This window comes from Musa acuminata, chromosome BXJ2-9 (assembly GCF_036884655.1).
Source record: "Musa acuminata AAA Group cultivar baxijiao chromosome BXJ2-9, Cavendish_Baxijiao_AAA, whole genome shotgun sequence".
In the NCBI taxonomy this organism is placed as follows: domain Eukaryota; kingdom Viridiplantae; phylum Streptophyta; class Magnoliopsida; order Zingiberales; family Musaceae; genus Musa; species Musa acuminata.
Window position 1 is genome coordinate 10,444,498 of NC_088346.1, and position 26,579 is coordinate 10,471,076.

The window sequence follows — 26,579 nt, forward strand, 5'->3', positions numbered from 1 at the left end:
GCGCTCTCCTTCCCCTATTTAAGAGTTGTTACGCGTGTGCAGACCTTCCTCTCCTCCCTCGCCTCTCGTGCCGAACCCAAACCCAATAGGGGAAGGAAAAGAGAAAAAGAAAAAGAAAAAGGAAAAGAAATAGACGATCGAATTCCCCACCCCCTTCTCTCTCTCTCTCTCTCTCTCTCTCTTCGGATCCGTAACCGAAGCGGAAAAGAAAAAAAGAAAAAAAAAAAAGAAATCGAAAAGAGGGGAGACCAGAGCTCGAAACCCTAACCCTAGCGTCCTTCCCGACTCCTCCACCGCTTCGGCTCGTCGTCGTCCCGCTCGAGCGAGTCACCCTTCCGATTAGGGTTCCGGCGATGTCGGGCTGCCGTCCCGGCGACACCCGACCATGAGGCCCCCGCGATGCCCCCATCGGAACATGGTCGGTAGAGGCGCCGACGGTCGCCCCGACGCCGAGGAGGATCCCTCCCCTGCTGCCGCTCCGTCGGAGGCGGGCCTTCCGGGCGTGGATCTCCTTGCGCAGGCACGGAAGGCACTTTCGTTCCGGTGCCCCTTCGACGCCGAGGAATCCACCCCGAGGGTTCCGACGCTGCCCTCGGGGTTGGCCTCCTTCCTATTGCGGGCCTCGGAGGGCCACAGAAAGCACAAGAAGTCACAGGGAGAGACCTCCGAGAAGCCTTTGGGGAACAGAAAGCCTTCGACCGTTTGGGATGAGACTGAGGAGTTCTTCCGACCAGTCACCCTGGACGATATTGACATGTTGGTGCCGAAGCTCCCGTCGGGTCCCGGTTTGCTGGACTCGTGCCTTGCCATGCAGGTGACTGGAATTGGCACGGCGGATGGCCAGAAATATGATAACTTGGTTGCTGATGCAGTTGAATTGAGTTCTATTTCATCGCCTAAGAAGGAAGAGGTAGTCTCGAAGCAGCAAGTCAAGGACACTGAGAATGTTCAGGCAGCTGAGGAGGCTCAACAAATGGAAGTAGACAAGGTTGTGACAGTTGGTGGTGATACATTATCCATACAAGGGGGAGATGATGACCATTCGTCTTTGCATTGGATTTTGGGCTCAAAGGAACGATTCGTGCTCACATCAGAGCGCCCCAATAAGAAAAGAAAGCTCTTGGGTGGAGATGCTGGCTTGGATAGGATATTACTGCTCCCTAATTCATTATCGGGAGCTTCTCTCTGTGATTTCTGTTGTTCTCCAGAGACTAGAGCCGAGTCAAATAAGTTGCTTCGCTGCCATTCTTGCAACGTCTTGGTGCACCAGAAATGTTATGGAGTGCATGAGGTTCCAGAGGGGGTTTGGTTGTGCGCTTGGTGCAAGCATTTAGAAACAACAGGAGAAATTTTAGAGAGAGATGGTCAGGAGCCTGGTCTAAGGCCATGCTTGCTGTGCCCTAAAGAAGGTGGAGCATTGAAAATGATGAAAGGGGATTCTTCTCTGAACACAAGTGGCACTACTACAAAGTTTATGCACTTGTTTTGCAGTCTATGGACACCAGAAGTGCATGTGGTAGATACTGGATCAATGGAACTGGCTATGAACATGGGAGGCATAGAAGACAGACGTAGGAGACTCGTATGTAATGTTTGCAAGGTGAAGCATGGTGTATGCATACGGTGTAGTCATGGTAAGATCTCCTCCAATGATCTTTTATGGTTTTTCCTTTTCAGTTCTCATATACTGCTAAATGTTCAACTTTAGTTAGCTTGTTTTAGTTAGTAAGCATTTGCTGCAGCAAATAACACGATTTAAGTATGATGTTGGTAACACTTTTTTTTGCCATTTATGCTTGATGAGTGGGATGTAATTTGTCAAATTTCTTGATGCAACAGCCTTGTTATAACTTTCTTGTCCTGTCGATAGCCCTACGTACTTCATTTAATTTTTTTCTTCTTGATTATCTCTAAATTCTAGTGGCTAATCTTGAGACATGTTTGCTGTCTCAGTTTTATTCCTTCAGTGAGCAAGAAATATGACATTTGATCTTAGCATGATTTTGTGGTGCATGAAAGCTACTTCTGAAAATCTGTATGGACAGTGAAGGGAATCAATTACCTAGTTCAGGTGTTAATTGTCCAGCTTTGTTGACATCATAGATCTTTTTAGGTTTATAATTAGTTGGCATTTAGATTGACATCTTATTTGTGCGGTCATGGAGTTTCTTTTTGGCAAAACTTCCAGTAGAAGACTGATTATGTAAAATTCTGATTTATCAATATTTGCAACTTGACATTATCAATTTTTGATAAAAGCCAACTGCCACCAGCTATTGGTAACAAAAGTGTAAGATTCTATGAAACTTTTATTCTTCATGATTGGTTTTGAAGTTTAAATCTTAAAAGAGTGAAACACCCTTTTAGCATTTTCCATGATTACTGCCTTTGGCTTATGGTAGCATAATGGCGGAGGCATATTGATGACTGTGGGGAAGGGGGACAGTAAGAAGATGTTAGTGTTGATGATGGTGGATGTGGAAAAGCAAATGTGCAAGTATAGATGATGGATGTGGTATCCAGTGACTTCAAGTCTTTTTGGTTTGACAAGCCTTCTCCCATAACCTTCCCACCCGCTTCTTTCTCATTTCTATGTTTGTCTGAAAACCTAGGTCTCATAAATGACTCAATGGAATTCTAAACTCTAGAGGACTAGCTAAGTTCCTTGTAAACTAATTAGTTCAGTTTACTGTTGATTCTGACCTTATAAAAGAAATCCTTGGTGAGCAACTTTTAGAAAGCATCATCTCATGCCGGCTACTTCCAACCGATCAATTTCATGATGTTTTTAGGTATATGGCATAGCTATATCTACTAATACAATTGATTGGATGAAGGATGAAAACCACACAAGCATGCATAACTGTCATATTCAATAAAATATGGGCCTTCACTATTTCCAGTTTTTCTTTTGTTTTGTGGTCATACAACATTGTTTTTTGTTAAACCTTCCCATTGCCTCCATAGCCGAAGCATATTTAGGGCCTTATAATCTTTTTGACTTTTTTTTACATAAGAACCCTTGAGGCCGTCTTAGTTTTCTTTGTGGATCTGTGTTTAAATTTAATTATTGGCAACCCACTTGTGGTGCAAAAAGTTGGTTCAGTTACTTGAAATCACATTAGAAGATGATATGTTTGATTTCTTTAACTCTACGGAGGTTGACTGGAAGTGACACATCATATCAGCGACAGATGTGGTGCAAAATGAGTGACAGATGTGGTGCAAAATGAGTAACGGAATGGTTTGTGCATTATTTTGGATGAGTGCAGGGAAAATAGTTCATCCAGAATCATAGGATTAGGTCAACAACTTAAAATATATACTACTTGATGTACTGAAAGAGATAGATACTATTATAGATAAGGGTCTGAAGAATAACGTTGTGTAGGATAAGAGAGTTGGAGATAGAATCATAGAATTATAGTATTTGTACTGTGAGAAGGGGAATCAAATGTTATGCTATATAGTACTAGATGTACTAAAAGAGATAGATACTATCACAGATAAGGATTTTAAGAATACTGTTGTGGAGAGATAAGAGAGTTGTAGATAGATAATATTTGTACTATTAGCAGAGATATTGAATGTTATAAGTGCTTATGCCTCTTAAGCATGATCAGATGATAGAAAAGAGAGATGGATTTATTCAAGGATTTTCTTCAATTAAAAGAAAATTCATCATTGCATAGGATTTGCATGGTCATATAGAGAGAGAACATGGAGAAATAAGGGTCGAATGGGGTTTTGATGTTGGAAGACGAACAAAGAGGGAAATATGATTTTAGATTTTGTTTTAACTTACCATATTTATAATTGTTAATATTCACTTTATGAAAAGAGATAGCATTTGATTACTTATCAGAGTGCATACATTATTTTTGTACTAAATAGATAGAGTTACATATAAGAATTATGATGTATACAGAAAGCTTGATTAATCAACAGAGATTGGTGAACTTGCTGTATGTTATAAGAAATGGGAGATGAGAAGAATATCAGGCGGTTTTATTTGAATTAGATGATGGAACTTAAAAGATACAAGAGTTTTAAAGAGTAGATTGAAGAAAGAAAATATTTGGAATTTGGATGGAGATAATTTTAATATGACATGGGCTTTGATAACCGGTAAGATTATGAATGTGCTAAAGTAGATTGTTGGATATTCTAAAAAGAATTTTCTAGCCTTAAGCGAGAGTTGGTAGTGGCATGAAGAAGTATAAAGAGCACAACAGAAGTCTGCTCTAGAGCCTAAAGAACAACAAACTTGTAAAAACACGGAGAATTTAGAAGATATACAGTAGTAAAAAAAAGCTATATTGGAAAATACAAGGTTTTATGAATCCTAAGTTTTAAAAATGGTGAAAAGGACATTTATCACATTGTTGAAGTTAAGGAAAGGAAGAGTGGTGATTTAGATACATTAACTGCATAAAGATAAATATCATAATGTGCTTGTAAACAATACGGAGATTAAGGAAGTTGGATAATTTTTTTATAAATTATTAATGAAGACATTTTTTTACAAGTTATTATCCTGTATATAACAAAGCCTTATACGCAAACAATAATGAAAAGGCTAAAAATTATACATTTATTCATAAAATTAGAATAATTAAGGTGAAGATGCTTTAAAAAGGATGAAAATGTGTAAGAGGGTTGGACCTAATGATGTCTTTGTAGGTTTAGGGGATCAGAAATCTGGATTATTTTTTATAATAAAATTTGAGGAATAGAAAATGGCTGATGAATGGAGGAGGAATTTTCTTTTGGTACCAATTTATATGGCTAAGGTTGATACTCATATAGGCGAATTAACACTATGAATTTTTGGAAAAAGGATGATTGGAGGAAGAAATAAGATGCAAAAGAAGTGTTTGCAAGATTTGTTTGGGAACATGAGAAGTTATTTAGTTATTTAGACAATTATGAAAAACATAGAGAAACAAAGAAAGATTTGCATCTCATTTTTATCGATTTGAGAAGAGCCAATGGTAGAGGTTCTAGAGATTGGGTTTTAGAGAAGTAATTATATTGACGTGATAAAATGTATGCATGATAGAACATTCACTACTGGTAGGATTATTTGGGATGTATTTAGTGAGTGGCTTGTAATTGTAGGATTACATCAAGATCAACTTTAAGTTTTTACCTTTTTTTGCATGGTTGAACTTACTAGCCATATATATAGATTGATCCTCTGTGGTGTATGTTTTATGATAACAAATTTTTTTTATGGAAGTTTAGTTGGGATTAACGCTATGATTTGAGTTCTGGAGTCGAATCTTATGTTGTAAATGTTCTGGATTATCTAGGATAAATATCGATATGAGGTGCCCAATAAAATATTGTTCTGTATTTTATCATCTATCAGGGCTATATGTCGTTGTTCACAAATAATAACATTTCTTGTCTAAGTTTATAAGCAACCTGGATATGAGGTTACTATTAAAATATTTGAACCAATGTATGCCACTTAGTGCCAATTAGAAGCATATGATGTAATCTGAACAATAAATAGTCTACAATTTGATATGATTTTTAAGGAAGCACTAATAAATTGTTAGTTAAGGGTCTCAGAGATTAGCATGATATTATCATAGATGATAATCCATTGTAGTAGGCTTGTTATAGAATACTTAATACTCAAGATGCAAATTGTGGCTGCGGAAACTTTTAGCCATATAACGAGTCTGTGTGGACTGAATATGTGAAGTCATTCATTCACAATTGTGCCTATGCGGAATGCATATGCAGCCTCATATGCCTTCAGAATCACTAACAAGTGTGCATGGGAATTCATGAAATAAAGCAAAGCATATTTTTTGTAGACTAAATAAGATGATATTTTTTATGGACAGTTTATGGTTCAAGTTGGAATTATTTAGTACTCATTATAGTTTCTTGGTTCTTAATTTTTAACTTTTCTGGTTATGGTAACTGGTATGTGTGGAATATTTCAGGAACATGCAGGACATCTTTTCACCCTCTGTGTGCAAGGGAGTCAAAGCATCAAATGGAGATATGGGGAAAGTTTGGATGTGATAATGTGATTTTTCACTGTTTCTCTTCCTTCCACATAAGCTCTGGCCTTTGCATTTGGCTTACAAATGCTAAGTTATTTCTTTTTCAATACTTTGTAGGTTGAATTGCGAGTTTTTTGCTCAAAGCACTATACTATTCAAGGTATGGACAGTGTTAAAGATCCAAAGAATATGTTGGCTGTTGGTGATCACTCTTTAGAAGCTGAGCCTTCGTCTGCTGTTCTAGCTGCTAAAAGGCTTCCAAAATTGCGATTTACTCGCAAGAGCAGGGATAAAAGCATGGTGCAAAATGAAATTACAAACTTGAACTCGGAAAAGTTAGTACAAATGGACACGGATGTGGAGCAGAATGCTGTGGCTGGTAGGATTGCTTCTGAAGGTAATCAAGCAGGTTCAGATGCGGAGATGGATTCTGGTGGAGTCATTGACAGTGGAAATAACAGAACTCCTGTTGATGTTGCTGCAGTTCTAAGAAAGGTATGACGTTGTGAACTGACTGTTTGTGTTTAACTTATATGGATGCAATTGTCAAGGAATGCTGCCATATTTTTACATGCTTTTCTTTGTTATTTGTGCAGCTGATTGATCGAGGTAAAATTAGTGCTGATGAAGTTGCAGCAGAGATGGGCATCTCATTGGATTCTTTACAAGCAGCTCTTGTTGTATGTGGGAAACATATATTTGCTTACTTCATAGTGTGCCTGTTTTTTAATTGAAGTATCTCATTTATTTGGCAGGGAGAAACAACATCCTTTTCACCTGGGTTGAGATTGAAAATTATCAAATGGCTTCAGAGTTCTATACATATGTCCGCTTTGCAACAATCAAGAGTTAGAAGTAGCCCTGCAATATCATCAGATATTAAAGGCAAAGATATTGACGGTTCAAATGCTGCTGCAGTAAAAGATCCTGAAAATAAACTAGCTGGTGATAAGATGACAGATGTTGAAGTGTTAGATGCTGTTCTGATTAAGTCATTACCACCACGGCGGAGAACGAAAAACAACATCAGGATACTGAAAAATAACAAAGCATTGCATTCATCTGGAGTAGCTTCAGTTCTGGAGAACGGTAACAGGAAAATAGTTGACGAGACTGATGACATGCCAGTTGTCATCAGTGAAGATGTGAAAGGAGATATTAATGGCAGGAAATGTTCCAATCTCGTTGAGAGTTTGTCAAACGAGCAAAATCTTCCGGAGATGGTAACGACTCTAATTCACAAGTTTGAAAATGTTTGCATTTATTCTTAAGGACTGGCTTGGCATTGATCTCACAGGTGAAAATTATTCAGATTTTGTAATGTTCATTTGCAAGCATTCACATGTTTCATATATCTTGGTCATTTTAAATGATTATTGCTCCATAATGTATCTCTAGATTTTCTTGAATTATTCACCTTCTAGCTCTCGTAAGTGTCTAACCATTTCTTGTGGGTGTCGTACAGTCTAGTTTGCTCCCATTTCTATGGGATTACAAAGGAACAAGTACTGTTTTCACTCAGAAACCAAATCAAAACAAATTGTTTTACAGTTTGGTGCAGTTCCTAGAACAATTTATACTGCCTATTCATTTTTTTTTACCAACATAAAAGTCACCACCAGTTACGTTTAAGTTGTTTATTTAGATATTACTTCCAAATTAACCCTCACTCTCTCTAGTTTTGCTTTTAGTTGACCACTACTTGTGAATTTTAATATAGTATGTAACTATTAATTAACTTTTGACAATGGAAATGGAGATGGGAATGACAGTTTAAACCAAATAATTTACACCTTTAACTGCTTATGGGTTAGATTGACGCTTAGTTTTCTGCTTCTTTTGTTTCCTATTAGGTGTAATCTACTAGCCATAGCATCTTATGGATAGGATTTGCATCCCAAGAATTCGTGTTGCCTGCTGAGCATGCATCAATGTTGGGTCTGCATGATGGCTGGTTGTGCAATCACTTGTCCAGCTGTGTTGTTGACCTACCATAACCAGATACACATATAATTGAGATCCTTGCTACAGCCTATCTAATAACTTGGAAGTTTAGATTTGTGACAATGATTAGAAAGTGTATGCCAGCCTTTAAATTTCTAAGCTCTGACCAGAGTTGTTTTGCATGAGTCTCCTCTCAACTTCCTGTTAGAATGTAATACTTCACTACTGTGTTTTCTTTTACCTCAAGTTTTTTTAATCAGAATGTTCATTCTTCCTTGTTCTGGTCTCTGATCTCCAAAGATGATCAAATGGAAATTGTTCACTTTTGTACCTGTGCATCACATGAGAATGAGACAACTCAGTAAAATTTTGTCCATTAATGAGACTGAGATTTAAATACTGTTAACTAAACATATGGCTCTTTACAAATCTCAATAATGGCAAAAGATCAATGTAGCCGATCCCAAATAGTTGGGACTTTATGGCTTTGTTATTGTTGTTATTGAATGAGACCGAGATTACTATTGCTAATGTTTTTAAGGTCATAAGGTGAATGTTAATCTTACATTAATCCGAGTCGAGATATAGATTTTTTATTCAGACTTTAGATTTGAAAATATCCATGTCTGATTTGATGATACAAGGACCTTTAATTCTATGGTACAAGTAACTTGATTCTTATCCTCCAGACTCAAGATATCATTATCTACTTACCCTGTACAGAAAATTTTATTGCTCATGCCTCATGCCATTCAACTATGTATCACACACTATATTGAGGCCTTCCTGGTGTGAATGGGTCTTTTTCTGGCTGCAGTCAGTGTCATCCTGGTACAAAATTGGAACAAGGCTATACCAGTATGTGGCTGAGTATCTTATCTTGTTAATTCAACATTTGTTTTTGAACTGAAATTTAGTTGCATTTACATGATTTTTTAACTGTAGTTAGAGATAGTTAATATGATGAAATTTGATTCTTTTAGAGTCAGGTTGAAAGAATCAGTAAGATATTAACTTCGTCAAAAGAAGAATCTTATCGAGGAAAGAAAGTGACTGGTTATAGTGTCCTGCTTTAGACTATGTTCAGCAATGCCTATGAGTCCTAATAGTATTCAACTCTCAAGATAAAAAGACATGGTTTAGAGAAACTATGAGAAGCATAATGGGCAATCCACTTTAATTCCTTGGTAAATAGATAAGGGTTTTGAGTTATTATAGTAATTATAAGTTGTTATCAACTTTTCATGTTAATTAGTGAGAGATTACAGTTGTTTCTTTGGGTATCTAGCTTTTATCCAGTCCTCTGCTCTTTAGTTCTCAATATCTCTTCCTTTTTCTGTTATCTCCTTTTTTATGCTGTTGCAATTAACGTGATGACTATTTTTTCCAGTAGAACCCATCATAAGCGTTCTATCCTCTTAATGCAGCATGGCAGTTGACTGAGTTAATTATTATACTTGGCTCAAATCTTGTGTAGAAGATAAACCACAAGTTGCGGGGTGGTGCTTTTTGAGAAGTTATGCGAGTTTGCTATGGAACTTCCTAGTTGAAACCAAACAAATCTTAGTAATTTCCTAGTTTGTTCTGACACAGTTGTGCATTGGTCCAGGTTTGATCAAATTTTACTAGGAATTGGAACTGATCAAAGCATCATTTTCAAGATCAGATAGTGGAGATTTTATCTACACCATCCTCGTCCATTCTTCATAATGATTTGATGGGCTTTGGTGCATTTTATCTTGTATTGATAATTGATCTGGTTAGAGCATTTTTCTTTGAAAATCATCTCCTATTTATAACTTGGAAGAAGTTATTAATTAACATATCACTCAGGTTGTGTTATAGCATTAGCCCTGGCATCATGGTGAGGTTGCTTGTTTCAAGTGATTATCATTCATGGATAGAACTTCTCTGTTTTCAGAGATAAAACATTTACACTACTCCCCAACCCGCATTGGTGGGGACAAGGACTTATTTTATCTTTCAGCTTGTGTTATTCCATGTTGCAACGTACCCATTCAAGGACCAGTGCAGACCAGACCACATGATTCAGGGTCTCCAGTGTCTGTTTGTGCTTATCTTGTAACAGACCAGTATGTTATGTGAATGTACTGGTTGAGTATTGTCACGGGACAAGGCCTCTGCAAATTATTTTGTTGGAATGTGCCTTAGTTTTTTTTTGCAGACATTTCTCTTATCATGTGAAGGGCACCATTACTGATGCTTGTATTGAAATAATTCACTGTGGGTGCATTATAGCCAATGATGGCAATCCTTGTCTTGGGTGATGAAATAATCAGGATGGTTGCATGCTCTTGTTTTGAACAAGTGTGTATAGAAACTTTTATTCAAGCATAGTGATGTTGCTTTTCTTGTGAAGACACATCATCAGGTTTTACATTGTGTACCTAAGGATCATTAGATCAGGCAATGTGGCAGCTATCGTCTCCAAGATGATGATTCTGCCCCCTTTTTGCTATGTCACTTTTGACCTGATTGAATTTGACTTTTATGCACCAATGAACAACTTAGTATGTCTATGAAATGGAATTATTTACTTGAATTAAGATTTTTATCCTAATGGTGTAACGTTAATTGTAGCAGATAATTGAAGACATGTTTAAGATTGAGGATTCCATTTTTCCTCTGGATCCAAATGGAGGGCAGAAAAGTATGCTGTTCTTATCCTTTATTTTATCCCCTTATGTATTTCCTTTATTTTTACTTCCTTTATATATATCCATTTTTATATCACTTAGTCTTTTGTTTATGTTATGACCGGTGGAAATATGGACTATTACAAGGCTTGCAATTTTGTGGGTCTCACAATGGTAGTACTAAATCCAGGTCGGATTGGTACGTACCATCCAATACTGGTGTACTGGACTGGTACATATGGTGGACTGACACTAGATACATCGATAAATATCAACATTTGAAAAACGATAGGAAAACCAGCTAGAAATTAGAAAAAAACTCTACTTCAGGGTTCTTTCACCTACTTTCTTGGTTTATAGAATCAAATTAAATAGGAATAAAGAAAATCTGAGCTATAAAACAATAGAATACAGAATCAAATTTCTTAGTGGCTAAGGTTCGAAGGCATTCTTATCTTTATGGATCCATCGAAGAACGCTATCACACTGTCATGCTCATACTGAGTTGCCTGATATCTCATCGCCCCCTTGTATATGTGTTGATGCTCCAAGGAAGCTTGATGTTGGTTGCAAGGTTGAGTCAATTTCATGGCCATGATCCTCGTACGCTCCTCCATAGCGCATCTATTAGATTCCTCTCGATTGAGTCATTTGGCCAATGGAGTTCACTATAGTTTAAGTGCTTTCCGTGCACCGTGGTCTTCTCGGAATGGCTTCTTATCTGCAGGGAACTCATGTCAATTTCACGACATTGTGAACTCCATTGGCCAAATGCCGCTCCATATGGATTATTCCTCCATCCCGACCGATGCAGTCACAATGGACATATTGCCAATGATGATGCTGTCCAAACGACTAGGGTGGTTCCATGCCGGACCATAAGACCCTTGCTCTGGGTCATTTTCCTAAAAAAGAAAACATTTGATCATTATCTACAAATTGAAAATTCTACAAATTGGAAAATCTATGATGACTATATCCAAATAGATCAAGTCTACATCCGTTTAGATGTACGTGAAATAATAAGCTCTTATTCCAATTAACATAACATGGTCTAATTAGGCCTAATCACACAAAATATACATTAATTTCAAGCTAATTAATTGAAATTAACCTAAAGATTAAATCATAAGATTACCTTGATCTGAAGAGTTCCACTATTCCCACTTTTTATCCAATTGAACCTTCCCTAATAGGTTTGGAAGGTAACTAGCGAGCTTAACCATGTTTAGGCTAAAAAACCAAAAGTAAAGTAATACTGGGGAAGAGGAGGTAGCCTAATGGGGCTTAAATACGCCACAGAAAATTAGCCAATGGTGGCAACTTGTAATGGTCGAAATTTGGTCGAAAGTGTACTTATATCAGCCTGATTTCTGCTGAAAAAGACCTGGTCCTCAAACCGGGTATCGACATATAAATATGGGTTGTACCATACTGTTTCGACTGAATTTGCAGTCGATGATCAAGTATACTATGTGCTTGCACGATTATGATGTTGTTTGGAGATTGATATCCTCAATTTGTTGTGAATTATTACAAAGAATTTTCATATACTTGTTTCAAAAAGGCAACTTTGCTTAGAGATTGTGACATATTATGAAACCTGAATTCTTGAATAAATTGGTGGCTATATTCTTTCTGTATTTTTCCCATAGAAAGAAGATAGACTGAGTGAGGAAGGGAGAATCAAGATTGGATACATGACCTAGAGCAAGAAGAAAATTATCAAAGCCATGCAAATATTTGTTTGGGATGTTGATCCTTGTTCAAGGATAACTTATTGCTGTTCCATTTAGGGGCAGGGTGGTCTTTAAGTATGTGCTAGAAAAATTAGTGTTCCTTGCCCTCCAAAGTGCCCAGAAGATTAACTTTTCCCTTATGTGTTCCTCGTTTTTCTGCAATTATATTTCCTCTGTGTGTTCGATTCTTCTGATAACAGGGAGGTTATGGCAGTGGAAGACCTGATCCTAAACCAGGCAAGACAAGATGATTTTTTCTAAGGTTCTGAATACCGTACCATACCGATGTACCGATCAGCTGTAGGTATGGTACACACCAAGCTATACCGAGTTATATCGACATATAGTACACTAAGGTGTATCGATGTACTGTCCGTACCGAGCGGTATGGTACGGTATTGCAAACCATGAGTTTTTTCATAATATAACAGGATTTTGTGGCAAGTTCAAATTATTTGTGAAATATGTCAAGGTAGTCATCTCTGTTATTGGTGATGGATTTTTCGAAATCTTAATTTGCCTTTACATGGAACTCATGCTAGATTTCAATGCTCGTGAGATATTCATAAAGGGTTGTTTTAGGTTTAGCTTATTTGATTTCAATGAGCAAATTTGGACATAAAAAAGCACTTTCCATTTTTTTGTTTGATTTAGTGATTTACCAAGAAGGGGCTAGTGGATACTTGTATTTTCATGACTTTAACTGTTTGGTTGCCTGTCCATATATGTTTCAAACTGATTCATCTTTCCTTTTTGTCATAGTTAACTAGTCAGAAACATTAGGGATGGTTAGATTATCAGCCTTTGCTGACTGAGCTGGTGTCAATGATTATTGGTCTCCAGTGGATTACTAGTAAACAGTTGGGCAATAGATTGTTGTTTGGTTATTGCTGGTAGGTTTTTGGATTGTAATTATAGTTCGTTCACCATTTGTTGTCTTGTAATACCGATTTGCTGATATTCGTTGGACTGGTCAACTCACAACTGCTCAATAATTGATGTTTAACGTATATTACTGGCTGATGATATTTGACCGTGGTAGACAGTTGGTGATCACCACGACACCTTTGTAGTTTGTAAGCTATTGATCTTGGTCACCTGACAGTAGTTGGCTTTTGTTCATTGTTCATTTCTCTGATGGTTTGCCAATAAATAAAGTGCCCATGTATCAGCATTTTCTGGAATGTCAATCAGTGAATTGTTGATGGTACTTGACCTTACCCTTGATGGATTATCCACCTGCAATTGATTAAAAATAATATCGATCATTCTTGGTAGTTATGCAAATGACTAGTAGCTAAGGAATCCCAACAATGTGTTCAGGTTGAAGTGACTTAAGCCTGATTTTCCCATACACAAAGAATTCCATTTGTGAATATAAACAATGCTACTCTCCTTTGTGGTATCAATTAATTTCAATATGGTATATGATTGATATGTATTGTTAGTGTTGAAGGCCGATCTGATTATATTTGATTTTTAACCTTTGGTTGGAATTGATTGGAAATGATTATACTCAATTGGAGTTGGTCGCTCGAACCAACCCTAGCTAATTTGACAACCTTTAAAGGAGAGAAGAAAGGAAAGTTACCTTAGGGGGCAAGTAGGAGACATAAGCCGAGTTGCGAATAAAGAAGGCACTGGTACTATTGTGTTTGCTAGTTACTACAAGTCTACAACCCTCGCACTTGCCATGTGTTATCACTTTATATGTTTGTCATCCTTTACCGGTAAGCCAAAGAGAAGAAAATATACTGAGAAAAGGGAAGGACAGTGAGCAACTTTTAGTTTTTTTAAAGAAAAGGATGCCATCTTAGAGAAAGAGAAGCCATGACATTTATAATTAGTTCCATATCCCATGGGTATTTTTTGTAAATATTTTATTCTCTTTTTGTTTTTGCTGTACCCATTACTTCAGAAATATTGTGTCCATATTGTGCTTTATTTCTGGCTTCTGGAAGGTGGACTTTGAATCTTTTTTGTGTGAAATATATGGTCGTTTATTGCAATGATATATTTGTATAATGTTATTTTCTAATGATTATAATATAATCATTTTTTTGAATTTTTATCTATTATTCTTCATTGTTATCTTTTATGTTTTAGTTTCATATCTTTTTTTAACCATATTATGGTAGAATAATATGATAATTTTATTTTCTAAAATTTTATGTTATGTTTATTTTTCATATTGTTCTACTTTTTTATAATTTTTATTTAAAATTATTTTTTTGACTGAGCTTGATCCTGCCAATTTGTCAATCTTGATCAAATTGGCTCTAGTTGATTGTGATCTCCAAATTGTTCTTGTGAAACAATATTTTCTAAAAGATCATCCGGAAGCTTTATGGTTTGGTGTTATTTGTAACTATTAATCTTAACTAACGTGGAGTTTTGAGGTGATTTGGATTTTAGTAGTGATTTCGGTTAAGTTATACGGTAGTGCAATCAAGAATTTAGATGTTGTTTCGATGCAATTTTGACAACTAGTTAAACTGGTACAATACTTCTATCCTGAGCAATCTACCAACTGGTACCACCTCATATCCTCAAAAAGTTGAAATTAAAAATAATTTCTAATAGCTACCAACCTCAATGGTCCAGTACCAATCCTTAGTTGAAACAATAAATGTCGATCAATATGTATTGGTCCAACTGGTATTTGAAACTTGGGTTTTTAATTTCGAATGATACCGTCCGTACCCGGTGGTATATATCGGTCCGCTAGTAGATCAGTACGCGCACCACCCACTACCGGACGATACCGTCGATTGGGGTTGTTTTCACCCTGTTACTATGCAAAATCAATCGGTGATGGTCGATTTCGACTGTCGCTGCCCGTTACGTAGCGGTATTAGCCGAGGGAGAAGGAAGAAGGGAGAAGAAGAGGGAGAAGAAAAGGGAGAACCTGAAGATCCGATGTCGCTCTCCCTTGACGATCCCGATCCATCGTCGCCCTCGTCGGATGCTGCAAATGAGATGTTGCCTCCTCCTCGTCTGAGGCGATGAGGCCTCGGCATCGTCGGCGACTTCTCCTCATCTGCGCGGGGAGAAGAAACGAGGCGACGTCGTCGATATATATATATATATATATATACCGAGCAGTATGTCAGAGCGTACCGCTTGGTATACTCGTACCGTACCATACCTAGTTGATCTCGATACTCCGTTACGAAATTGCGAACCTTGTTTGAAACCTTAGGTGCAAGACTGTTGATGACATGAGAATCGAAGGTTTTTTCCTTTTTGTGACATTGTCATCTGTTTTTTTCTTTAGTTCTTTAGGTAAGTTCTGTATGCAATTTTTCCCCACAAATCTTTGCCTCTTACCATCTTCAATTCACATCACCTATAATATGGCTTGACAAGTATAATCTCTCTATGAACTATTAAGGAACTGACCCCTCTCAACCAGATGTTGCAATTTGTATACGCTGGGAGATTAGGATAGTGCTGGTCCATTTCATTGGTTGTGAAAGATTGTGTTGGTGTTGGTGGATGAAACAAGTAGACATGATTATTAAAATTCCTTTTCATTGGTTTTGAAAATTTATTTTTTTCTCTGAAATGACGAAAATGATTGTTCTGAGCTGCGATCAGTTGAGGTCCCTTTCTGCTGTTGTGATGCTTAGGATTGGGTGACAACAATATCTATTTTCCAAAATTTGTTCTTACTCGTGGTTGGTGTTGCTGGATGAAACTTAGACATGACATGGCCATTAGAATTTTTCAGAAACCTCCATATGTGGCTGTTTGTGTAAGTTGGGAACTTAGGAAAATGCTGATGGGTCCATTTCCTTGGTTTTCAATATTTTTTTAAATGATATAAATGATTGTTCTGAGTTGCTATCGATGAAAGTCGTTGGCTGGCGTTGTGACTCTTAGGGTTTTGTGATAATAATATCCATTTTCTTTTACAGATTTTGTTGTTTAGCTATAGTTAGTGTTGATGGATGCAATAGGTGAGATGTGACAGTTTGAATTTAGAACTTTTATATTGCAAACGTGTGCTGATAAGTACATAATCAGATAGCATAAAAGAGTTCTCCACGTTGTACATGAATCTGCTGAATGATTGGCTCCAATTTTTCAATCACATGCATTCTCACTGTCACTGCTTGATAAAATATTATGCTGTAGTATAATATGATGTGATATGATATAACTTATATCAGTTACAACCCTTCATGCAAGTAATAAAGGAGTAAATGTCACTTATTAGACGAACAACACATCATTGAGTATGTTTTATAGAAACAATGAAGTTTGAAACTGACATATATTTGTAGTTCTACAAATGTATGTTTATGCAGCAATAAGAGTCTTTAACTATTTGTTGATATGGAAATGCTGCATAATATGGCCCAGATTTGCGTATTCAGGACTTTGTTAGTTACCTAATTATAGTAGATTATTTATTACTTGGTTGTACAACTCTCAATGTAATATTATTTTTATCAAGGAATTCAATTTCACCCGATACGGTATGGTACAAGTGCTATGGGTGGTATGTACCGCTCAGAGGCTGTCATGCGGACTGCCCTGTATTGGGCCCAATTTAAGAGGCGGTGGTACATCCCAAATCTCGGGCAATACGATTAAAACATGACGTTTTGACCGTTATCGACATGTTTCGATTTGTAACTCCCCAGATTGCATTACATTATGATTAAAAGGTTTAAAAATAGGGTTTTTTATTTTCCAAGTATTTTTTTTTGGTTTTTGGGGGCTTTTTTGGTTTGATGGTACATACCAGTATATGGACATATGGTACACTGGTACCAACTGGTATGTACCAGTCTGGGCCCGGATTGGCGGTACCGATCGGCATTAGATTGCAAACCTGGATTTTTATTATACTTAATTTTGTTGGAAGAAGCAATTAGTAAAGACAATTTTTCTGAAAGATGTAAAAACATCTAGATAGTAGGTGCTTGTCTATAGTTCCTTAGAAACTCTTATTCTGTACAATTTATGTGCACAAGATAGATGTTTAAAGTAGGAGGTACCTACTGGTGGTACACTATGGTTTTGGTATTTATTAACTTAATATGCTATGTATTGGCTTTGGTAGTGCAAAGGCTTAAGGAAGCTGGACTCTAAGATCCGGCTGTTGAGCATGAGCATAGTCAACCTTTGTGATCAGTTTGTACCATATGGAACGGTAGTTGCTAGATGCTTCTTGAAAATTAACCTTTACCCTTCTTTTTCTCTATAAGCACATTTCAGGCACTGCAAACTTCTTATTGTACTTGTACACAGTATATTCTGGTATCACAAGTCTATTGACTATACCAATTAGTTTCATTGGGAAGATTGCTGCATAATTTTGTTTACAAAATCTTCTCTAAGGGCTGCTTATAATTATATTTACAGAATCATTTCTGAAGCATGTTGGCAGTCCATAACATTGTAGTAGGTTCTTAGTCTGTATGATTCAGATTAGTTTTGATTAGCTTTTGATGGTTTGCAAGAGTACTAGTCTGTAAAATGCAAGATCCCAAGAGTTGGATGTCCTGCTGCCAGCATTCTTGCTGTGGCTTGACTGGCTTGCCAAATGCCAAGGGCTGATGCAAATCCATGGGTAGTGTCAGGCCGAAGTTCTTATATAAGTTCTAGAGTTCACTGGATTATACTTCAATTAGAGAGATGTTCTCATAAGCTATACCATAAGCTATACCTTATATTTATGACATTCTGTTTGCTGCGCACATTTTTATAAATACAAAGAGCTATTCAGGCTTATAACTAAACAGGTGAAGTATGGAACTCCCTTCATTTGTAATTATGCAGTGGTGTGATTTAATTGCATATTTTGGACAGGAAGCCCCTCCAATGTTGGTCACAGTGACTTGTCTGATGCAGAGTATAAGGTGGATGATGCTGTGGAGAAGGTGTCTTCTCTTGATTGTAAAAGCAACCAAGCTGATGCTAATACCACGATACCATATGGCTCGCAGAGGGATTGCTCTAAGAATTTTGATACTGACAATGTGCTGCTTTCTAGTAAATTTGATCTAGAGTAAGTTTGATAAGTTCTTGAATAATTCTCCAGTCTGGTTCTCATAATGCTTCTTAACTTAATACGTTAATTTCCACATCACTATGAATAGAATTAATTTGTATATCTGCATTTTAAATTCTTTTTTGATTGTGCAGAAATGATGGATTTTGTTCAATTTCTAATATTCATCCATTGATCAAGAAGAAGTTGTTGCATATGCAGAACTCTGTGTTCTTCAAGAACAACCCTAGAGTTCCTTTCTTTAATGGTAAGTCCTTGTAAGGAGTATCTACATCCAAGACTCTGTGGAAGTTGTGAATTGTTCTTTAAGCCATAATCATATCACTGTCCATTTCACTTTCATAAAAAAAAAACTTGTTTTACAGATTCAGCTAATATTTTGTGCCCTTCCTGCACTCAACAAAGACTGTCTTGTTCCTGCACCGGTGCAAACCATTCATTGGATATGACAAATCTCGACCAGCTTTCTAAAGCTAAAAGGATGGGTATCTTGGGACTTTCCCCTGAAGATGAAGTGGAGGGGGAAATAATTTACTTACAAGCAAGGCTACTCGATAATGATGTTGTGGTCAAGCATAGTTATGGTGAAGCCATTTTCTATATATATATTTATTATTATAATTTTACTTTTGTTCCACTGGAAACATGAACTTAAAAATGTGTTTTTGGAAGAAAATGTCAATCTCTATTCGTTTGGTACAGATGTCATTGAAGTATATGATCGTGGCTTTGAGATCTGTTTTCTTTGAACTTTATCTTTATAGTGATTTGAATAGTATTTATGATCTTTATTTATCTCCACTTGCTTTCATTAAATCGTTATGGTCATTCTGCAGAAGATTTATTGTTGAAGATTGTCCAGAATCTTTCACATGAGCTAAATGCTTCAAATAAACACAAATGGGATTTAATCCTTGTGAATCAGTTTCTCCGTGAAGTTAGAGAAGCAAAGAAGCGGGGAAGGAAAGAGAGAAGGCACAAAGAAGCCCAGGCTGTACTTGCTGCTGCTGCTGCAGCAGCTGCAGCTTCATCAAGAAACTCTTCATTAAGGAAAGATTCAAATGATGAGATCATCTCAGCAACTCAAGAGGTGAAATTACTTCTCTTATTGGTGTCATATATATATATATATATATATATATATGTTTATATTTATATTTTATATATTCATACAAATGATCTTTCTTCTTCAACCACTTTATTTTCCTTGTCGATAGAGCTCTATAAAAGTCAATGCTGCAACTGGTAGAGCAGGGTTCTCCACTGCATCGGTGCCTCGGGCAAGAGAGGCTTTGAGGTCATCCGTTGCTAAACTATCATCAGATAAGCATTCTCTGGCTTTTCAGATGCCAGATCTTTTAAAAGATAATGCACTTTCATGTGAAATTTGCATGCGAACTGAGACAATATTGAACCGGATCTTTGTCTGTTCAAGCTGCAAGGTAGTTTACATATAGTAGGTCTTAATGATTTCTTGTGAAATTCATATTAATACTGACACGCCTGGCAGGTTGCTGTTCACTTAGATTGCTACCGTAGGCTTAGAAATCCAATTGCTTCATGGAAATGTGAGCTATGCGAGGACTTGTCCTTGCCATCTACTAGTCCTAAAAGTCAAACAGATGGCAAGGATAGATCTGCTGCTATAGCTCAATGTGGCTTATGTGGTGGTGCAACCGGTGCCTTTAGAAAGTCAGCAGATGGTCAGTGGGTTCATGCTTTATGTGCAGAGGTAATCTATTTAGCCTTCCTATGGTAATATTTATTGAATTTAGGTTTCTCTTGGTGTCACCAGCATTTCATTATCTCACAGAAGAAATTGTACCATTTTTTACATTTTAGTGGCTGTTGGAGCCGAAGTTCAGAAGAGGGCAAGAAAATCTAGTGGAAGGAATGGTAAATTTGTGTTGCTATGATTTGCTTTCTGTATATTTTTGTTCATTTCATATTTTCCCAATTATACACAACAGATAATTTTTATAAACAATTCCTGCGTCACCATCATTGTTTTGTTGTATCACTATTATTAGTAATATGTGAAATGTCCCTCTTTGTTGTGTTTTTTTGCAGGACACTATTTTGAAGGAAAAGGACACTTGTGGTGTCTGTTATTTCAATTTTGGTGCATGCCTAAAGGTTTAGCTCTTTCCCATGGTTTGGCACAGTTATACAGAATCTTTTATCAAAATATTTTCTGATCATTTATGTTTTCCTAGTGCAGTGCAGCTATGGACACTGTCAATATACTTTTCATCCTTCCTGTGCTAGAGCTGCTGGATTTTACATGAATGCCAAGGCCACTGGTGCAAGCTTACAACATAAGGCTTATTGTGGCAAGCATAGCATAGAGCAGAGAGAGGTTTTTATGTTTTACCTGTTGTATTACACTTCTACTTCTGCATAACTTGAATAGGGAAATTTTCTTCATCTGACATCCTAATGATAAAAATATTTGTTTAGAAAAAGCATCAAGAATCAGTACTGTACCTTATTCCAGTTTGAAGAACCCCAACCAGAAAAGAAATGAAAGAAAAATGCAAGAAGAAAAAAAGTTCATTCACATGATTAGGAAAAAAACTGACATTTGAAGTCGTATAAACCTTCGGTTCTTTTTGTGTTTGAGATATCACCATATCAATCTTATACTTGTTTGGCCTTTTACACTGTCTTACTGTAGCTTTGATCTGATTTTCAGGCTGACAACCAGCAATGTGGAGCTGAGGATCTGAAGAGCTTAAAACAAATACGGGTGAGATTGTACTATACCTTGAACCAGTAATTTTGTTTTGGGTGGTTGCATGTTGCATTGCATTTCATGGCTTGACCTCATATATAAATGCTGATCCATATTTTGGGTTTTGCACTGAAGTTAATTCCTTTTATTCTGGTCATCTTCAAATATTTGTTCAGATATATTTCATTTGTATCATTGATCTACAGAATGGTAACATATATGTTGAAGATAAGATTCGACAGACAACAGAAAGTGGCAGAGTTAGAAACCTTTATTAGGCTTTAAAATATTGATGAAAAGAGGTAGAATCTGTGAAATGTCGTAGTTCACAAATCCTTGTGTCAATTAAATTAAATTTGAGTCATCCACGGCATTGTTGGATGAAGTAGTAGTATAAAGTTACATGTTGTAGGACACATTTGCAAATGCAGAGTCATATCGGAATGGCCATGTGCCCAAAATTTCTTTAATCTTTGTTCATTTATTCTGAACACAGCCGAATGTAGTGGCATGAAATTTAAATTAATTGAAGCTGATTTTTTGTTGTACTATCCTTCTCATAAGTATACAAAAAATTTCAGAACCAACTTATATAGCTGCATATTTGCTACTATAAGTTTTTTTTTCTTGGTTTAAACTTCCCTTTACAATCTTTAGTTTTTTTTTTGTTTTTCTTATTGTTCTTTTGAATTCCATAATTTTTTCATGTAGTTTTAAATTTTAAGAATGATTGCATCGAGTAAATGTCATAGCCTTGTAGTACTGCTCTATATAATGTTGCCTTAGTGAATGGTAAGGCAGCTTTTCACTATATTATATTACTGCTATTTGCAAATTAGAAAGTTATTAAAACTATTTGTAAGCATTTATGTTGTTGTTATTTTTGGGGTTCCTAAGCCAAGATAGTGTATAGAATAAATTTTTGGTGACCTGCATCCTTTCATTCTCTAAGGAGATCCTCGGTGGAAATGTTGTCTATCAGATGATTTGAACATTTACTGGTTCTTCTAATCTTCTCCAAGAAAACTAATCTCAGTCTATGAAAAAAAGAAAAGAAAAAAAGAAGCGGAAGATTAAAGGACACAGCTACCTTTTGTTGTCCCTGGACTAGTAGGTTGCAAATTTTGGTTTCAGATTGAGTTGTTTGTTAGGTTTCTAAAGACGAACCACAAAGGTTTCATATTGGGACACTGCAGCTTTGTTTGTTCTTGATGTTTTTGTTGAACTATAAAGGTGTCTACTGGTTAGTATGTGAGTTGAAGTGGAATTTTCGTAGGTGGTGGATAATTTAGATGCCGTCTATCATTAGAGGGTTATTTAATTAGATAAGCATGTTTGTGTTGTTTTGTGGTTATGAAATTTTAGTCGTCTGACATTGTGTTGCATAAATGATTTAATTTGGGTTTATATTGCTTATGTCACATGAGTGGCTTTGCTAATTTAGTTTCTGTTGCTACAGGTTGAATTGGAAAAATTGCGTCTTCTTTGTGAACGCATTATCAAAAGAGAAAAATTAAAGGTACCTATCTCTAACTATTGTCTGTATTTTTATTTTAATTTTTAAAATCCGTATCTGTTCTCATTTTGATGGCAACTTATCTAGCTTGACTATTTGTTTGATTGTTCCTATTATTTCTATTTCTGAATTTTTTTTGTACGTAATCAAGCCTGCTTTATAATAGCTTCTGATCCTTTAACAAGTTACCACCCTTGTTTCTGACCCAATTAAACACATACTTGAGTAATTGATGAATGCCAAGGCCTTGCTTGTCATTGCAAGTGAACTAAGTGATTTAAACATACCATGGGGGCACATAATATTCCAGGAATCCATGGATAAATTTTAAGTTGTATATCCCTACCATAGCCTGTATGATGACCCATAATGTTGTATGTTTTAGTTAGCTATTCATGAAAAAACATCGTTCGTATTTTGGTTTCATCTTAGTTCCTCCAGCATCTCTCTACTCCTCCTACTTGAACCCTGTGTATCTGCATCTGGTCGTAGTGCGCTTTTATAGTATACAATATATCTTCTTTGCATGGGAATATTGTTATACATTTTATTTTATTTATAAGAAACATGGTATGCTCAGAGATGGAGGTGCATATCCATGCCCGTGACCATAGATGCATGTAAATATGAATGCAGGCAGCTATAAAGGCCTGCAAGTAGAGATCTAATTTACGTTTGCTTGGTTGCCCCTGATAATAGTTGCAAATTGCATCAGCAAATGCAATCTAACTATTTGGTTGACTTCAAGGAGAGTAGGATGATAACTCTAGACTCCGAATGACAGGGCATTCTCTTGTTAGAACGATCATTTAAACATAGTTCATTAATCTATTTGATAATTTGAATTTTGTATTATCTTCACTGATATTACACTACATTTTGCCTATTATATATTATTGCATGTATAACATGGACTTTGGTGACTTGTTCATTGGTAGTTTGCCTGCAATTCCACTTGCAGTTTCTTTAGTTGCGTTACCTGAAACTAGTCTACTTGCAGGAAATTAAATGCCTCGATTTGGTATTTGTTACAAATATACTTCTAGGTAACAGTTGTGGGGAACCAGTCACTTTTTCTTTGGATTATACACAAGGCCCATAAAATATAAAATATTTGCATTTTTCTCATATGCATTTTTAGTAGATAGCCGCTGTAGGTTGCCTCTGGTCCATTGAAGATTTAGTTGCCGAAGTTGATCTTTAGAGTTGTTCTCAAAGTAAACATATGTGTTGATTGTCATTATTTTACCATATTATGTGCTGTTTGCTGGTCAGATGCAGTATGGCATATTTTGTAAATGGTTTATTAACTAATCCATTTTTAACAGAAAGAGTTGGTTCTTTGTTCACATGACATACTTGCTTCAAGAAGGGATTGTGTTGCGTATTCAGTGCTTGTAAGGAGTTCCTTTTTCCCAACTGGCACTAGTTCTGAATCTGCTACAACCTCTATAAATAATAGATCCTACAGTGGAACAGTTCAAAGATCAGACGAGATCACTGTGGACAGTACCGTTTCTGGTAAAAACAAAATTAGGTTTTCCTTGAACAATAGGGACTTTGATAGAAACACTGATGACAGCTCTACATCACAACTATCATATAAATGGAAATTAGCCAATAGGGAATCTTTTGCTGGTAAGCAACTTCCACGCAGATCAACATCTATTGCTTCAAGGAGATCAGCAGAAGATGGAGAAAAGAATGCTAAGGCAAGAAAGGTAGTAATGTCTGCTTTGATTTACTTTAATTGTTCTGGAATGATGGCAATTTCTGTGATCTTATTTTTGTGATCTACCAGACTGAGACTTTCCAGAAGGAGCTTGTGATGACTTCAGACCAAGCTTCTATGCAGAATCAACGGCTTCCTAAAGGATTCTTTTATGTTCCTGTTGGCTCTCTTTCTAAAGAAAAGCCAATTACCCAGGATTTGGAGTCTTGTGAGCCACGAGAGCTGGGTGGTTAGTTGCAAAAATGCGCCTGTTGGTGCTTTCTTTCACTAATGGAAACCAGGGTGGCCCACTGTACAATTTCCAAAGAGAGTGCAGGTTGGTTGGTGTGCTGATGTTGCAAAAACAGAAAGGCTGATGAAGAGAGGGTTCGCCAATGTATTCATACGACAAAGATGCGACCGCGAAGCAAATTTCGATGTCAAGTTTGTATATCTATCGAAGAGAAAATGTACAAAGGGCAAGAGGGAGTTTCCATTAACGTATGATTTGGGCTTCAGTGTCTGTTGACTGCCAACCATAGGCTGCCTGCCATCGGCTCCCGGCTTCATGGGTACACTAGGAACTTGGCTCCTGCCATGCATCTGTATATGTGGGTATAGGATCATTTAGGTTTCAGGTTTAAATTATTTGTACATTCTTGGTATCCTGATATCTGGGCCTTTTTTTTTAAGGACTGGTAGCTATTTTCTTTGCCCAGGTTTCTTGTTAGTGTCATCATTATGATATTGCAGAAAATGAAAAATTACATAGTTGAAAGTTCAGCATTTACGAGTTTTAGGAAATACAGTATCATGTTGCTTTTAACATGTTGCAGGAATCACTCAGTGGGCAATTGGATGGAAAGGTAGCAATTGTTGATTGTAAATGTCACTTTGGTGTGCTGTATTTCATGAAGCTTAATCTCTACTTTTTACTGAAAGACTAGTATATTCTGTGTCCTTGCAGCTTTCTTTTTATCATTTCTTGAGCATCAATCTGACTCATGCATATGCAAAGCCAGCATGGTTTGACTTCCTCTTCCATAGTTAATTGCAGGTTCGATCAAAGGCACTTCCAGTGTCTAGCATCAACTTTCTATTTGTGCCTATGGACTTAATTTTAGTTTTGAATTTGAGGACATGTTTGATCAGATTATTTCTTGATGGGATTAGTTTTTGGAAAGAAAAAAATGAGGGATAAAATGGATGGATTCAAAGCATTTCCCTTTGTGCCCACTGTTCAAGAAGTATGTTGGCTTTTTTGGTTTTTCTTCATCTGGGATATCCATCTATCATTACACCTGATGGAAAAGTTCATTATCCTTGTGTGGAATTACGAGTTTTCCATGGTTGGAAGCTGTGTTTCCAATATATTTATTTTTTGATTTTTCTTGCCTTTTTTCTCAGCTTGTGATGTAATGGTGCCCGTGATTCTTAATCTCATCTCACATCTGATGTGCAGGACTAATATGTTTTCTTCACTTGGTATTGTTTAATTCGTCTGCCAATGTCTTGCTGCTGCTGACTGCTCTTGTGGTGTCACTAGAGTCTATCTTTGAATCTGCTGGGATATTGATTTGGCTTACATTTATCTTTAGCACATGCATCTTACAAAAAGTTCTTGGTTATGTATATGGCTTATGTATGATTGATTGTTGACCATCTGATGACCTGGTGGTGATGGATGTTCCTGGACAATTGACATTAGCCTGATTCCATCATGAACACTTGAAGAATTTATAGTGTCAGTATGCGACAGTAAGTTTATTTTCCTTTTCCTTTTTCTTTTAGTTTAAAGACTCACTTTATGATAAGGATAATATTAGCTTTGGACTTGGGAGTTGTACTTGGCAGGAATTTGAGTTGTATTAAACCAACTTAGACGGAAGAATGAGAACCAGTGCAACAAGAAACTAGGCAGCAGAAGACCAGTGTACACATTGACGATGCATCTGTAGTACTTTGAGCTCCTCCCCTCCGCTTCGCCTGTTCCAAAGGCTGACCGCGTCGGTGCTCCGTCTCACGTGCTTCACGACCGGCCGCGGGGGGTCCAAGTCCGCCAAATCGGTGACCTCCGCCGCCTCGGCACAGGTTCTTCGGCCAACGCTGCTGCTCCTCCTCCAAAAGCTTCTTGCCCACTTGAGCAGCTTGCCATCGTGTAACGTCGCGTCCGCTGCGGGGGTCAGACGCATGGTCTTGCTCCTCTTGATGTGGCCCGTGCAACCCA

At 36.8% G+C, this 26,579-nt stretch overlaps 1 protein-coding gene across 5 annotated transcripts; it reads left to right on the forward strand.

Moving 5' to 3' along the window:
- LOC103998002 (uncharacterized) lies at positions 1-25,135 on the forward strand. 5 transcript variants are annotated; one of them, XM_009419364.3, is made up of 20 exons: positions 1-1,634; positions 5,964-6,049; positions 6,144-6,186; positions 6,271-6,521; positions 6,623-6,706; positions 6,782-7,249; positions 10,572-10,641; positions 18,190-18,388; positions 18,526-18,638; positions 18,757-18,975; positions 19,228-19,481; positions 19,609-19,833; positions 19,902-20,123; positions 20,234-20,287; positions 20,462-20,527; positions 20,613-20,750; positions 21,087-21,140; positions 22,585-22,644; positions 23,970-24,362; positions 24,443-25,135. In XM_009419364.3, the coding sequence occupies exons 1-20, from the start codon at positions 386-388 to the stop codon at positions 24,605-24,607; spliced, it is 4,413 nt and encodes a 1,470-aa protein (XP_009417639.2). In that variant the 5' UTR covers positions 1-385; the 3' UTR covers positions 24,608-25,135. The 5 variants fall into 5 exon arrangements, with proteins under 5 accessions (XP_009417639.2, XP_009417635.2, XP_009417637.2 ...); XM_009419360.3 differs by having other exon boundaries at positions 2-1,634; positions 6,144-6,521; XM_009419362.3 differs by having other exon boundaries at positions 2-1,634; positions 6,144-6,521; positions 18,232-18,388.
- The last annotated feature ends 1,444 nt before the right edge of the window (positions 25,136-26,579 follow it).